At 38.1% G+C, this 16,689-nt stretch overlaps 2 protein-coding genes and 1 pseudogene across 2 annotated transcripts; 1 reads left to right on the top strand and 2 right to left on the bottom strand.

The window, feature by feature from the left end:
* Positions 1–73: 73 nt before the first annotated feature.
* Positions 74–12,735, bottom strand: LOC122987290 (annotated as a pseudogene).
* LOC122986808 (trypsin-2-like) lies at positions 4,945–7,938 on the top strand. Its single transcript, XM_044358218.1, has 5 exons — positions 4,945–5,006; positions 5,109–5,262; positions 5,353–5,612; positions 7,346–7,482; positions 7,599–7,938. The coding sequence occupies exons 1-5, from the start codon at positions 4,967–4,969 to the stop codon at positions 7,749–7,751; spliced, it is 744 nt and encodes a 247-aa protein (XP_044214153.1). The 5' UTR covers positions 4,945–4,966; the 3' UTR covers positions 7,752–7,938.
* A 1,371-nt stretch (positions 12,736–14,106) lies between the features above and the next one.
* On the bottom strand, positions 14,107–15,756 carry LOC122988177 (trypsin-1-like). Its single transcript, XM_044360362.1, has 6 exons — positions 15,649–15,756; positions 15,386–15,536; positions 15,013–15,263; positions 14,687–14,826; positions 14,462–14,563; positions 14,107–14,368 (listed from the first exon to the last, which is right to left on the bottom strand). Exons 1-6 carry the CDS (start codon positions 15,686–15,688, stop codon positions 14,321–14,323), a joined length of 732 nt encoding a protein of 243 aa, XP_044216297.1. The 5' UTR covers positions 15,689–15,756; the 3' UTR covers positions 14,107–14,320.
* Between the last annotated feature and the right edge of the window lie 933 nt (positions 15,757–16,689).

Genomic DNA, 16,689 nt, shown 5'->3' with positions numbered 1-16,689 from the left:
CTTGTAGTATTTCATGTGTTGTTTTATCTTTCTCCCATTATGGGCATGAACATATAAACAGACAAATGAAAGGTGAATATATACCAATTGGTTTTATTTTGTGTTCACATTCTGGCACTCATGTGTTGAGTCGCAAAGGATATTAGGCACAAGAGAAAGCCTCAAAGATAGGAGAAGGGGTAGAGTTATATAGGGGTGGAAGGAAAGAGTGGGGCAGAGAGATGAGGGGTCGAAGAAGTGAGGTTATTTCTTCATTAGTTGCTTGCCAGGGTGTCTTCAATCCAGGAGAGGTACTGGCACAGTTTGACGTAGACACCGGGGTAGCCGGGGACGGCACATCCCTGTCCCCATGACACCAGGCCTTGGACCTCTCCGTTGCATACCAGGGGGCTGCCGGAGTCACCCTGACAAACACAAAGTGGAATGAGTGTTAGCAGGTAGACCAGTGATTGATTTTAAAACACATACAGAGCTGTGAGTCCAGCTAGTCTAACTTACATTGCATGCATCTCTGCCTCCATCGAGGTATCCAGCACACACCATACGAGGTGAGATCATACCAGGATAGGCGTTATGACAGTCCTGGTCATCGATAATGGGAACATCCAAACACTGCAGACGGAGGGGCAAGTTCACTGTAACAGACAGAACACAGAGAAACCTCTGAGATGTCTCCGGTAAATCCAGTAGATACATCATTTTAAAAGATGAGGCTGGCAATATTCTATATTTTTGTAATTGTCTACAATTCACATGAAAACACATCTAAATACTTCCCAACTTCCCCAGCTTATCCTTGGCTCTCAGCCTCAAGCCCAGTCATTCCTATTTAGGATGTAAATCTTTTAAAAAAGGGTCACAAACTTATTTTTTTTAAAGGGTGAATATAACAGCTGTGTATTTGTTGTGGGATTATTATTATTATTTATTATTTTCAGCTGTGGATTTGGCACACTGGTGAGTATTTACAGCAGCAAGACAGTGTACAGTGGATTTGCTCAAAATAGACCACAGTGCCCGTGTTCATTGGAATGAGATCGATATCACCCAGTGTGACAGTGTGGCTCAGTGATGTGTTATTAATCGTTTTTCTACAACAATGGAGGTCTGTGGCACAGAGGAATAAGCTACAGTATACCAGGCTCTGGCTACACAAGACAATACTTGTTAGTAGGATAAATTTATTATAGTTTTTTTTGTTTGTTTGTTTTTTCATTAGATTTTTTGACAAGAAGGAAAATATTGAATATCACCAGATTTATATTTACAGCTGCTTTGTGCAGAATTTGAAAATGTCCAACTTAGATGCCCTCAAGCATGAGCCTTAAAAGAAGACACGAAGCATGCTGTCATCCCCTACTCATCCCTTCCCGCCCAGTTTCCCCAACTGGGGGACTCTGATATGAATGCATTGAAAGCAACATGCACTGGTTTCATCAGGATCGTCTCATTTTTCCAAAAACAAAAAAACATGCCATCAGAATGATTTTAAAGGTGCTATAAGTGTATAATGGCTTTAAGTATGTATGTTTTCATGCACATTCAGTTCTTTGCACATTCCACCTGAAAATGTTTATAAAATAAAATTATTAAATCCCTATTATCAACCTACCCTCTCCATCCATGGCAGTGTTACCCCAACCAGACACAGAGCATTGAAGCCCAGGCATTGGGCACTCTTTGGGCAATGGGATAGGCGCAACTGCCTCTGTCACCTGCACAGGGTGGAACAGCTTGATCAGCATGATGTCGAAATCCAGAGTCTGGTAGTCGTAACTGCATACAGAGAAATGTGATATCAACTTGGGATTTGAGCTGTTTCTTGGCACTGAATGAATAAATCAGTTGATCATTAATTTGTGCAAAGTGAGGAAGATTTTCATACAAGATTTTTCTTTTTTTTTTCACTCACCTAGGGTGCCAGATGATGTTGTCAGTCTTGGCGAGCTGTTCAGTACCCTCAAACCTGCGTACATCATGTTCTCCCAGCATGATCTGCATGGCATAGGGACTGAAAGAGGAGGTGGAATACAAATCAAGCAAGACAAATGGTTAAAAATAGAAAGAACTTTGCAGAAAAAGAGAAAATTTCTGTAATATTTAAGGGCAGTCTTTGCACCATCCATGTGTACTTACTTGTACCAACAGTGTGCAACAGAGAGCACCCAGCGGTCGTTGATGAGCACCCCACCACAGAAGTGGTAGCCATAGTTAAGGGAGGCCATGTATGGACGAGAGTGAGGCTGACACTCCTGTCCACCAATGATCCTGCCATCCTCACGGGGAACTGCCGCTGTTACACACACACACACACATTGAGAGAGATAGAGGGATTTGTGCTTCAGTTATTAACCACAGCTTTCCTTCACATATTTTAAATTGTTGACATTAAAGTATACATGTACAGTACCAGTCAAAAGTTTGGACACACCCTCCCATTCACTTGAATGAGAAAGTGGGTCCAAACATTTGACTGGCACTGTATGCATCCATGTGCATGAGTGTATTTCTGTGTCTTTACCAGCAGCTCCAATCAACAGCAGCAGAGCGAGAAGTCTCATGGTGTCTAGTGAATGATCAGAAGATACCTGAACACACACCGGCTCACATTTATATCCTACCCGCCCGCTGTGCTCAGCCCGTCCCCCCCCTCCCCGCTGTTCCCTCTGTCTGTTGACCCCATCTGTGTCTTCACACTGTGTTCTTACCTCACGGCGCTAAGTGTCCACCCAAATCCACTCTCTTATCGCACTCCTATTTTCATGTTTGCCCACATCTGCCACATCATATCACACCCTCTGTGGTTATATCGTCTGTGTACCCAATTTATGAATGTGTCCCAAGGTCTCCACACATTTAACACCTGTTTATGATTCTCATGGGTCACTCATTATTAGCAGGCTACAATATACAAAAAAACAGGATTTTGGGTTACAGCAATAAATTGTTGTTTGTTAAACTTGGGACTTTACTGCCAAACATTGTATGAGTCATAGTTTTGGTTAAAGAATTTTTTAAAAAGGTAAATAAATGTGTTGATTTACACTTGCCCTTTTAGTTGTCCTTGAATAAAAGCCAAGAGACGTGAGAAAAAACTCATCTGTGGTCTCGGAGCAGAAAATGAACCCTCTTCCTACCAACATATTTAACAAACAAGGACTACCGACTGTGGTCCCCGGGGATCCTGAGAATAAACTACTGTAAGAAACAACCATCATAGCAAAATGTTAACTTATTCCTTCTCAAAACATTGTTAGTTATGTAATTAATGTCATCTGAATATAACAGATAACAGATTACTATTATTTTAGGAAAGTTACAGTTAATTTGTATAATGTGTAAAATAAAAATATATACTCTTCTTTAATACAAATTGCATCTTTTATCCCAAGTACAGTTTTTCTACAAAGTGTTCAAAATGACAGAGTGACTCCACCCCCACCACCCCTGACTGTGTGTGATACTTTAAATCAGGACCCATGCCAAACATTAACTCAATAAATGATTTTATACACTCTCTGTATTCTGTTTTATCTTTGTTTTTATTTTGTTTCATTTAATTCTATTTATTTTATTTTATAATGTGTTCTATTTTCACTTTATTTTGTTATATCAAAATATTTTATTTTCCCCTCTTATGTACATTTACATGTTTTATGTTCATTTTATGCTATTTTTGTCTTTCTTGATGTGAAGCACTTGGTGCATGTAATTTATTTTGCTGTAAAGCACTTTGAGCTGCATTCTTTTTGTATGAAGGGTGCTATACAAATACTATTATTAGTATTAGTAATTATTATTATTATTATTATTATTAATAATAATAATAATAATAATAATAATAATAATAATAATAATAATAATAATAATAATAATAATAATAATAATAATAATAATAATAATAACAATAATAATAATAATAATAATAATAACAATAATAATAATAACAATAATAAAAATAATAATAATAATTGGGTGCTTTTGACTACACTACATTGGTATTTTTAAAAAGCACTAACTAAAACAGAAACAGAAAACAATGATATGAAGTATTATTATTAGTTATGCAATTAATGTCATCTGAAAAAAAAACAGATTATTATTATTTTAGGAAAGTTACAGTTAATTATATAATGTGTAATATGAAAATATATACTTTCCTTTAATACAATCCCCCCCCACACCACTAGCACTAACTACAACAGAAACAGAAAACAATGATACGAAGTCATTAGGAACAAACTGATTGACAAAGTCATGAAAAATTGGAATGATAGAATCAAACACCTGTGAGATATGACAAAAAGTAAACCTCTGGGGTCTGCAGGTACCCCAGTCAGTAGGATTAAGGTTAAAATAACATATTGTGAGTCCCTTTTGGGTGTCAGACAGCAATCAATAGACCTCAAGCTTTAATAAGTGCAGTTGATTCAATTCTATTATAATCTACCAGTATGTAATAATAAAGTGTGGCTGGTTACAATAATTTGTCGTGTCTGGTAAAAAGTTGAGTTACACATGTGTCACCAGTAAAAACAATTGACATATTTGTTTTGGTGATAGAAAAAATACCAAATGCTGCTAAAAAAAAAAAACAGGCTGAAGAGAACACTATCCGAGGACAAAATATGTTAGATGTTTGCCTGGGTCCAGACCTTTGAATCCAAAACAGAGAGTCAAGAGTTCACATTTCTGTCTAATATCAGGCAAGTTAGATGTGGCTCACTCATTAACTGAAGGGATGAACGTGGCACATAAGGAGATAAGGTTATTTTTCAGGGCAGGGATTGGGGGCAGGAGGAGTGGAATGGAGATTCGGGGGTGGGTAGGAAGAATTGGGTGGAGGCTTGAAGTTATGGAGGGGGAAGGAGGAGGGGGGGTGCATGGAGGGGCACAGAGGAGTTGAGGTATAAATGCAGTGAGCGACAGATCATTTACGTCCAGTCTGGTCATAGGAAGCTGCAAGATGATTGGCCTGATCGTGCTCACACTCTTGGGTGCTGCAGGTAAAGCACATCTGCAGTATGTACAAAGGTTTTAAGGTAAAAAAAAAAAAAAAAGAATTGTAACTATGATAAGCAGCATTTTCTTTCACCTTTACATCACAGTGGCAGCCCCTTCGGATGACAGGATTGTGGGTGGCTACGATTGTCCAGCTCACTCTCAACCCTGGCAGGTGTCCCTGAACCTCGGCTACCACTTCTGTGGTGGCTCCCTCATTAACGACCAGTGGATCGCCTCTGCTGCCCATTGCTGGCAAAAGTTTGTATTACATTACTGTATTTAAACATTTCTCTCTGAACTGTATAATTTGAAGAATCATCATGATTTTGTTCTTTCTCCCTTTTTCAGCCCCTATTCACAGATTGCCATCCTGGGTGACAACCACATCTGGATCCATGAGGGCACGGAGCAGTACATGTCTGTAGATGCCATCTACTGGCATCAGAGTTACGACTATCAGACCCTGGACTACGACATCATGCTGATGAAGCTGGCGCACCCTGTCACCGTGAACGAGTACGTCAGTCCTGTGTCCCTGCCCACAGCCTGCCCAGCACCTGGGACCATGTGCACTGTATCTGGATGGGGAAACATCTACTCTGATTCAGGTGAGGTGCACCTGATCTTGACATAGAAAACTTGACAAATATTTTTCTCATGATAATAGAATATATATTCTGTTGTGATCCTCTATCATTGACAAAAGATGTTTTCATCACCTGAGGAAACAAAACATGATAAATTATTACACTCATGGCCTTCCATACATTTGAACACCTTTTTACAAAAGCCTTCAATAAGACATTGAGTACTGAAGTAGGCTACATTAAACTCTTGACTGCTGTCATGGTCTAAGACAAGGTTTCCCTCTGTGTTTAAAGCTAAGGTCGATCATCTGACCACTACTAACACAGAAATGATCACAGTTTTGTGAAATAAATCATTAACCTTTAGGAGGAAAAGCGTACAGGCACTATTTCACACTACAAATGCCAAGGTGGCTTGGCTTGCCACCAACGATAAAAGATTTTCCTGGCCGGAAAGAAACTGAAAAACTGAAATGTATTTTATTCTTGGAGTCAAAACCCTGAAAATGTATGGAGATTTTTAAGGGTTAAGACTAAATATACAAATACATAACTAATTATATAACTAAATGCTTTAACAAATGAATAAATATATAATTATATACCAAAATGCTTAAATAAATGAATAAATAAGTAATTATATAATTTACTGCTTAATTGTCACCATAAATAAATAAATCGCAAATGAGATACTAAATATGTTAATATTTAATTTATTTGTGTATTTATCTTGTATTTATTCATTTATATATATTTACACATTACACGTCTATTTATTTATTCATATATTATTTTTTCATTGATTTATTCATTTGTTCACATTTATTTTTCTATTTATAATTTGATTTATTTATTTATATATATACTTTCATTTATTCATGGTGTAATTTATATAATTTAATGCTTAAATAAATTAATAAATAAATAATTATATAACTTAATGCTTAATTTTTTACCATAAATACATAAATCACAAATTAAATGAGACATTAAATATTGATAATATTAATTACATGTAATTAATATATTCATAATTTTATTTATTTACTTATTCATTTATTCACATTTATCCATCAAAAGTCAAGGGGCAGACTCTGACCTGCGATTAGTGGTTGAACTTGAATCTATTGCTTTCGTCTAATTCAAGATGGCAGCACCCGGTGCAGATTGTGATGAAATTTTGCGCCCTAAAGTGGCAGATATGTTGGCTGTAGTCAATCAAGCATTAAATTATATAATTTTTATTTTATTCATTTATTTAAGCATTGAATTATATAGTTATTCATATATTTATATATTTAGTTTTGGCCCTTTCAACCCTCCACACATATATAAGGTTTCAGTAGAAACTACAAACATTTATACAGCATCTTTGCATTCTAGTCTTTGTTCAAAAAGCCTGAAAATTTGCTTTAATGTTTTTTGTAACTTGTACCAAGTGATTAGTCCACTACATATTGTCAGGTAAAATCCTCCAACTGTGATGAATTTCAGCTAACTTCTTGTGAAAGCTTAAGGGTGTGTTTGATGGATCAAACAGACTTTTAAATCCCAATTAAAACCAATACTACACCAATTTAATGATAATTATAGCAGCCAAGCTAAAAGCTAATAGCTGTTCTGTTCTTAGCTCCATAAAAGTTGACACAGAGGTCTAATATTTTGTGGTGATGCTGCTCACTTAAATTAAAAATTCTGACCCGCTTATCTGTTTTTTTGTTGTTTTTTTCTTTGTCTTCTTTTCTTATCTGCAGTGTTCAACCCATTTTACCTCCAGTGTTTGGAAGTCCCCATTCTGTCCCATGAGCAGTGTGACACCGCCTACCCTGCCATGATCACTGACCACATGGTGTGTGCCGGATACCTGGAGGGAGGCAAGGATGCTTGTCAGGTATTTTCACTCAATTACAAAACACATGAGATAAGGCTGGATGGTCTGTGAACATGTAATAAATGGAAACCTTCTCTCTTCTCTTCCTCCTCTTCCTTTACCTCTCCCCTGCTCAGGGTGACTCCGGTGGTCCTCTGGTGTGTAACGGGGAGCTGCATGGTATTGTCTCTTGGGGCCAGGGCTGCGCTCAGCCCAACTACCCAGGTGTTTACACCAAAGTCTGCTCTCTGCTGCCCTGGATCAATGAGATTCTCTCCACATACAGCTAGACTGTGATCTCCCATCACATACATGAGAGAGTGGAAACCAGAGAGAGAGATTTTAACTGAAGGAGACAGCAACAGGAAGTGGTGATGGGTTGTGTCAGAAAGAAAAGCAGCAGGAGAAACTGTGGAAAAGAGAGAGAAAAATAGATGTGAGATGCATTCAATCAATAAAATCTACAATTCTGTCGTACATCAGTGTGTTTATTATTGCTGACAATACAGTGCTGTATCTGCTCTCATAGACATTGTATAAACAGTTCTTTATTTCAAATCGGCGGTGAGATTTTCACCAAAGCAAATATAAACCACAATCAAACAATCATAGGTGGGGTGACTGCACTGAAAAAATCCACAAATCAAACATGAGCTTGTAGGTAAATCCAACATATTATGTGCGAATTTGACTGATATTGCCACACAGTCACTGCTTCCATCCTTCCATCAAAACCTGTTAAAAGTGTTCAGCTTTCAAGTTCTGCTTGAGTAGTGTTAACGACATTTTCTCAGTCTTTTAGTTTTCTAGGTGCACATGAACACTGCACTCATATAGATTTTCTGTCTCTTGAGTGCAGAATGATTTAGACACCTGGAAAGGAAGGGCACAGGCTACATGAGTCTGAAATGAAGTCACACATTTGTTCAGAATTTACTTACTCATGAGCCCTTTTAACAATATAGGGGCAGAAAATTGGCTTTTTATTTTAAATTTGCTAAAGCAGAGAAAGGTCTCCCTTGTTTGTTTTGTGGTTCAAAAGTTGTGTGGCTGAATATGACAGACACACTCTTGTGTTCATTTTAGTTATGGAGAGAATAGCTCATTTTATCTCAGTAGATTTTTTGATTTGGACCCAAATCTTGAGATGTGAATGCTGGTACATATTGGGTTCGTGGTCTCTCACCAGTAGATGCTCCATCATCATCATCATAATGGTTCAGTCTAAATAGGATATTCACAAGTGAGGACGTCCTAATGCTTGACACCCTTTTAGAGCAATGTGACAATCTGAAAATTGTGTTTTTGTCTCCACAACTTTGGTGCTCAACAGTATGAAAACAGAAAAAAAGATATTTTTGAAAAAATGAGCATTTGGAATGTCTTAACCCTTACATTTTGACATTTGAACGCAGTAAAAACACCCTAAATGACATAACTGAAATTTTATGACTTTTCCTAAAGTGGCCCAGAATATAAAAAAATGGAAATATTTTAAAATTATATATTTTTGTGCAGCTCGTATAAATATTTGTATGTAGAGAGTGTTCTGGGTCAAAAAATCCCTTATTTAAAGGGATTTCTTTCGCCAATTTTAAAGTCACTAGAGGCAGTCAAATCAAGGTGAAGGCTGGTTATGTGGAATCAAAGTAATATAGTAAAACTATAAATTGGCATGTCTGTGTATTTTTGTCATTGGGACAATGGGGACACATTAAACCCACCAACTCCGAGGCAGCCAACATAGTGGTTGCCCAACATAGTCTTCTCTACAGTGGAGGGCACCTATTTCACTGATTTGGTGAAGTTGAAGTTGATTGATTTGGTGGATCTGTTATTCCAAGATGAAAAAGGAGACAGTGAGTTGAGGAGAAAGTATTAGAAGATTAAAACACAGAGAAAAGGAAGGAAAGGTCCTTGTGACTTCTCTCATTCAAAGGTGACACCACCTTCCCCACACGCCAGCCACAGCAGCCGCAGCAACACAGTCATCAAATCTTCCCCTGATCACTGTCTGTCAGTCTGCAGTCTCACAGTCAGCTGCCACAAAAGAGGGAGATGCAACTTCTGCACAACAAAAAAGGGACTATGACAGTTATGGGTTTTTTTGCAGTTTTGTTAGTTTGTTAATTTGCAAACCAGTTTGTTGTTTTGTTTTATGACAAATACACTCGATGCAGAGTTGATTGAGTACACTTGACAGAAAAGGAGGGCATGTGGTTTACAGGCAGTGTTGATTGATGCTTATAATGAAACCTACCATTCAAAAATATTGTTGCATCCTCCTCTTTCAACAGAATTCATAGAAATAATTATGGCTGTTTTGTTGTTTTGTTGTTTTGTTTGGCATGTTGTTTTAGACAGCATGAGATCAGTGTCAAATCTAAAGAAAAAACTCTCTCTTCTTTCTGAAACTTTAATGATTAAAGGATTAATCACCCATTTATTAATGACTGATAATATATATATATATGGATGCAAAATACATTTGTGATTCAAAATTTGGTATAAGGACTAATTACAATGGAGCATTTGAGCCAGGTCAAAAATTACCCACTCCATACAATGAAGGGTTAGAATATGAACAGTGTGTAAGGGTTAAAGCTTAGTTTTAAAAAGATCAAAGAACTGATGCAACACAAGCTGTATTATTGAAGTGAAGCACATTTTGACTGATTACCTGACAGTATTATTAAGAAGAAAAAACAGACCTACACGTTGTCAAACTGGTGTCACTATGCAGTTTTAACATTATGATGTTCAGAAATACTACAATTACTGTGCTTCCCACAATGACCTTGATTTCTTGTCCATGAAAGGTTGAAACTGGTGGTTGAAACATCAGCTGCCAGTAGTCAGTTATGACAGAGTGATATCGTGCATCCTGTTTGACACTTTTGTAACAAGCAGTCAACTGCTTGAAATCAATCAGTGGACAGTTGCACAGCAGCATCTCTCATCAGTCTTCCACAGACAGAAAGAAGACTGCAATGAATGCACCATGAGAGCATCATCGCTCTAGACAAGTGAAATACTCCTCTTCATCATTATCACAGTGACACAAGATAAAGAAATAGATTAGATGGAATATGACAGGAGGACACTTTAGCAAATGAATGACAAAATGTAAAATTTAAAATCAGTTTGCATATCCATTTATAATTAATTTATTCATAATTCAAAAGCAGGGTGATGAAATTGAATTATTAATTAGCAACGACCACCGCAAACATCCATCTTCTAATCAGTTGTGAGACTGCTGTAAAATGCAGATATAGATGAAGACTGTCCACAGGTCCTTTGAGCTGCATGACAAATCCAGTCAAATTCTGAACAAATGGGTTAAAAAAAAAAAACAAAAAAAAAAAACAGAACTTGAGTTAAAATAAATGAAGAAATCCTGCTGTGGAAGAAAGGTCAGCAATATATTGGAGAATATATTGGTCATTATGCTTTAGACAAGACCCAAGAGGGGCAATTTAGATTTCAGATAAAAATGTCATCAGTGTAATTTAAATAAAATTTTAATATATTGAAATTAATTAAATGAAACCTTTTGGAGTGAGGATGGCAGCATCCACTTTGGATGTTTCTGAGGCAACAGCAATAGCTATTATGTTGTGAAAATAAATAATGCATTGACATTTTGTTTAGCTATTCAATAGGCAACATTCGTGGCACCTCTCTCTTTTCACTCTTTTATCCAGTTTGTTGATTTATGTGCAAAAATAATATATGTAGAAATTACTTGCTGGATTTAGTTTAGTCATTATTGTTAGATAAAGTAATAACTATGTAAACTTAAGAATCTGTTTTTTGAAATTATTTCACATAAACAAGACTCAGCTTTATATTGTTTATTTGTCATATTCTTCAGTACAAAAGATGATGGAACATAAACAGCGAATGATGTTGAGCTGCTTGACTGAAGTTGTTACTGGTTTAGATCACTTAGTAGCTGGCCATGGTGCTCTCCAGCCATTCGTTGAAGATGCAGACCTAAAAGGAGGATAGAACAGTGAATCAGTGTGTCATTGCAGTTCAGATAGCCTGAGTAAAGTTTAACTGGACACAGTGTATTGACTGAATAGCCTTCCTTGTTTTAAAGTTACCTTGGCGTAGACACCAGGGTGGTCCCTCTGAGCACAGCCGTATCCCCAGGACACAACACCCTGCAGCTCACCGTTGCACACGACGGGGCCACCAGAGTCACCCTGAGAGCAGAAAGAATAGTGTGAGATGCAATTCAATTCCAATAAAAACTCAACATGACTTATTTCATATAGCTATATTTCTGCATGAACACCGAATTACAGACCTGGCAAGAGTCCTTGCCTCCCTCCAGATATCCAGCGCAGAACATGGCGTCGGAGATCATGCCAGGGTAGGAGTTCTGGCAGTCACTGTCAGACAGGATGGGGAGGTCCAGGCACTGCAGTTTGTCACCGTCATCAACTGCAATGTTTAAAAGAAAGTATGGGTGAAAAACAATTAAAAAAAACACAAATGTTGCTCTGAAACATTCTGTAACTCCTAGCTGTTCAAATGCAGATGATACTCACCGGAGCTCATGGTGTTGCCCCAGCCAGAGACAAGACACATGGTGCCAGCGGGGGCGCAGCTGGTGGGCAGAGCCACAGGCTGCACATACTGGTTGAGGGTGGCGGGCTTGCTCAGCTTGATCAGCATGATGTCATTGTCGATGGTGTAGGCGTTGTAGTTGGGGTTGCGGATGACACGGGAGGAGGTGATGAACTGCTCAGTTCCCTCGGAGACCCTGATGTGGTGCTCTCCAAGACGCACCTCAACACGACTGGAAAAAGACAGAAGACAGGATATTAGTGCAAAAACACACAAAAATGACTATTACATACAAATGTGTATTCCACTATTATCCTGGGAAAACATGTAGAATGTGCTTACGACTTGTAGCAGTGAGCAGCAGACACAACCCAGTTCTCATTGACCAGGGAACCACCACAGAAGTGGTAGCCAGAGTTCAGAGACACCTGATGGGGCTGGGAGTGGGCCTGGCACTCATACCCTCCGACGATCTTGTCGTCCTCCGTGGCAACTGAAAACACACAGGGAGCCAAACAGTTAGTGGCCAAGTGAAAGTTTTTATAATTCAGTGATTAGGGCTGGGAGAGATATATGCTTACAAGCAGCTCCGATGAGCAGAACGAAGACCAGAGACCTCATGGTTGCTGTGTGATCTTGTCGATGAGAGGACTTCACCTGGAGCCCCGGTTTATATCCACATTCAAGAGAAGCTCCCTGCCCGCCGGCCGTCCTCATTGGTCAGTGGAGAGCCAATCACTGCAGCAGGATATTAGGGTTAGGTGGTTCATTTCTAGAATTCGATAAAGAAACACCTTTCTTTGCAAAAATTAGGATGGCTTTCTTGACAGCAAATTTGGAAAACCCTGAAGGAAAATTTAAAAGTAGATCACTTTGACTCCGGCATAAATGTATTCATGTTTTGAAGTATAAGTAATTCCTCTGTAATCTATAATATGTGGATAATATGTTAATTTAAGTCTGGTTTTGTTATGTTTTGTGGAGCTTCGGAGTGAAATATTTTAATCCACATTTGTCGACAGCTACAGTAGTTATTCTGTAGAATAAAAGAGAAGGATAAGCTCTAAGAGAGGAGGCATTGCTATGGAGCAGTATATTAAGTTTGACTTAGCATCACTTCTTCTAGTTCATCTGTCAATGATAACATACCAATAACATCTGAAAGGGACCTTTTTTCACAATTTGTATTTCTACTACTTCTTCACTTTTACATATGTTAAGTTTTGAATGCAGGTCTTTTGGTGGATTACTTAGCATTGTTACTTTTATATTGGTCTAGATATAAATCCACTAACTATTTGTTGAAGGCTTGCTCGTGTTTCTCTGGTCACATTGCACAGGTACACAAGTCACCGCTATATTTAGATGTGTGTGGACACAGTGTCTCGGCAGCTGTGTGTTTCTCAGCAGTTGTTACCTGAAAACTAAATTCAGATATGATGGTTGAGTCTGCTTTGAGAAAGGAATGATTATTCCCGTAAGGCACTTTGCAACCAAGAAAATTAAAAATGTTGATTAGCGACAACAGAGGGAGCTAAAAATAAAAAAGGTTAACGGCACAGACAAGTGACACTGGGGCAAAACCAATTGAATAAATATTGGAAAAAACAGACAAGACAAGAATAAAATGAATAAACGTTATACAAAAAATAGATTATAGAAAGGCCTAACAATGTAAATGTGTCAGATTATATGGACTACGGATTAATTTATATGGACAGATAGAATTTAGAATGATGTAATTTTCTTTTCTCACTTTCCATATCAGGCATATAAAGCCCACCCACATGGGAAAATTCTCCTTTCAAACACTACTGTCTCACATTTATAGGGTTATATTGCATTTCTGTTCTGTTGGTCTCAGAGTGAAAAAATGATATTTCTTTCTATGTGGATGGTGAAATGATTCTTCTTTTGGAAATATTAATATTTTTATAGAGATACTTTGTTATATCAACTCATGGCCAATAAAGGAATAAGAATAGACATGTTTTATTACTTTAAGCATTTATTCATCAATTTAATTCACATATTTACAATAATAGTCTGTAACCCACTGAAACAGCGACCAAGTTATTTTTCCAGCATGACTTGTACAAATATTTTTTTTAGAAAATAATAACTGAACAGAAGAACCTATCATTTATTTCAAAACATTTTTCATTGATAAACATATTTCACTAAAGTTCATTTAAAGATAAAGTTAACTTAAAAAAAGATGGTATTTGGAGAAGGTGAAAATGGTTTGTCTATCTGATGTGGAGGTTGAATGGTCAAGCTAATTGCTGGCCATCGTGTTGTGCAGCCAGTCAGTCTGCACACAGACCTGAAAATGGGAAGACATTAGTCAGTTTGTTGCAGTGTCGCCACATTGAGCAGTATGAGAGTCATATTTCTAGTTGATGCAGTGAAGCATTACCTTGGCGTAGACACCAGGGTGGTTCTTCTCAGCACATCCATAGCCCCAAGACACGACGCCCTGCAGCTCACCGTTGCACACAACAGGACCACCGGAGTCACCCTGAGAAACGTAGAGAATGATTATACTTATACTGAATTATTTACATGAATTACATTGTGAATATTTTCAATACTTCATTAAGGTCATGAAGTGCAGTTGTGATTGAAAAGCAGAGATACACACCTGACAGGAGTCCTTGCCTCCCTCCAGGTATCCAGCGCAGAACATGGTGTTGTCAATCATACCACCAGGGTAGGAGTTGTGACAGTCCTCATCAGACAGGATAGGGATGTCCAGGCACTGCAGCCTGTTGCTGTCAGAAGCTGCAGCAAGAAAACAAAAGGAGGGATGTATTGTTGGAGATTGTAGAAAAATTAATATACAAATGTGCATTTAGTTTTGTCTGTGATGTTTTTCAGCTGGAGAACAAAACACATTTAGAGGAAACGGGAACTACAGAAAAAAAAATGATAAAGTGCATGTACGGTAGTGCAGGAGTTACTACTCACCGGAGCTCATGGTGTTGCCCCAGCCAGTGACTTTGCACATGGTGCCGGCGGGGGCACAGCTGGTAGGAAGAGCCACAGGCTGCACATGCTGGTTGAGAATGGCAGGCTCACTCAGCTTGAGCAGCATGACGTCATTCTCAAGACTGTAGCGGTTGAAGTGAGGGTGTCGGATGATAAGGGAAGCACTAATGAACTGCTCATTGCCCTCATTGACTCCGATGTGGTGCTCTCCAAGACGCACTTCAATACGACTGAAAGAGATAAAAGATTGAATAAGATGGACAGAAGAAGAAATAGATGCTAGTTTTCTATATTTTAATGTTTATTCTCCCATCAATAAGTCAGGCCTAAAAAATATCTAGAATGTGCTTACGATTTGTAGCAGTGAGCAGCAGACACAACCCAGTTTTCACTGACCAGGGAGCCACCGCAGAAGTGGTACCCAGCATTCAGAGACACCTGATGGGGCTCTGTGTGGGGCTGGCACTCATACCCTCCGACGATCTTGTCGTCCTCCGTGGCAACTGAAATCAGATAAGAGCATCAGGGTTACTTCATAGTTTGCTTCAAGTCAGTACTTAAAAGTGTATGAGAAATGACAGTCAACCCATTCTACAAGTACTGTGTCACACTCACAAGCGGCTCCGATGAGCAGAACAAAGACAAGAGACCTCATGGTTGCAGTCTGATTCTGTCAGGTCACTCAAAGTCCTGTTTTTATATCTACTCCAAGCTCCCTGATTGGTCAAGTAATTGTCAATCAACATAAAAAAGTTGATAGTGAGGTACCAGCCAGTGTAGGTGGTTCATTCCAGGTGACTGACCCCAAAGAACCGCAGGCTTGTGATCCAATAATATCCAACTCAGTATGGCTGAGACAGCTGGATTATTCACATCATGCCTTTGCTCAAGGCTGAGTCACAGAAGAGTCTGCCAACAATAAAAGGTCTACTTTGAGTATATAAACATTTACTTACATGAACTTTAACATAATGACTGAAACAATATCTCATATTATCAAAATGAATCGAATCCATTCAAAGGTCTGAACCTTTTTGTTCAGCTGCACTGGCAAATAATAGTCCATTGCATTTTTCTATTTTTTTTTAAATTTCTACTGCTGTTTGACATTTTACACACAGTCAAATCCAACTGTTGTACAATGCAAAATAGAGTTGAAACATTAAAAGTGAGGAAAAGTCCTGTTCAAATCTCACCATTAACTAAGAAAATACTGTGCGTTTTGGATTCTAAATCCTTTTGAACACTATGGAAGGACTGTGAATTTTGAGGAATCATGCACTTTCTTCCATTAACGTTATTCATGCACACTTAATATGCGAAACTGCAGCAGCTTCACTTTAACATGTAAAAAGCTCAACATGCCTGACGTCGACTCAAACTTCACTCTGTGCTGTATTTGACCCAGATATCAGGCTAGCTGACTGACGAGAATTTAGTTTATTATGTCATCAGCTATAACTCTTTGCATTGATTTTAGCCAATACTATTCAGTAACCCTATTCACTTCTAACAATGTTACAAAAAGGTTTTGTCTGAATCATCAGATTACATTTGACAAGAACATGGAAGTGGCAACTTTAAAAAGTCAGTCACTTGACAATTAAACTCATGTGCAATCCTGTATAAACATGGTTCACTGAGAAGTGTTCTCAC

This window comes from Thunnus albacares, chromosome 8, assembly GCF_914725855.1.
Source record: "Thunnus albacares chromosome 8, fThuAlb1.1, whole genome shotgun sequence".
NCBI classification, from domain to species: domain Eukaryota; kingdom Metazoa; phylum Chordata; class Actinopteri; order Scombriformes; family Scombridae; genus Thunnus; species Thunnus albacares.
Note: the sequence above shows the minus strand (reverse complement) of the source record. Positions and strands in the feature narration are given on the sequence as shown.

Coding starts and splice junctions, on each gene's coding strand:
- LOC122986808 (XM_044358218.1), top strand. CDS start 4,967: ATGATTGGCCTGATCGTGCTCACACTCTTGGGTGCTGCAG. Junction 5,263..5,352: donor GCTGCCCATTGCTGGCAAAA/GTTTGTATTACA, acceptor TCCCTTTTTCAG/CCCCTATTCACAGATTGCCA. Junction 5,613..7,345: donor AAACATCTACTCTGATTCAG/GTGAGGTGCACC, acceptor TCTTATCTGCAG/TGTTCAACCCATTTTACCTC.
- LOC122988177 (XM_044360362.1), bottom strand. CDS start 15,688: ATGAGGTCTCTTGTCTTTGTTCTGCTCATCGGAGCCGCTT. Junction 15,537..15,648: donor TCTGCTCATCGGAGCCGCTT/GTGAGTGTGACA, acceptor ATCTGATTTCAG/TTGCCACGGAGGACGACAAG. Junction 14,827..15,012: donor GGGCAACACCATGAGCTCCG/GTGAGTAGTAAC, acceptor TTCTTGCTGCAG/CTTCTGACAGCAACAGGCTG.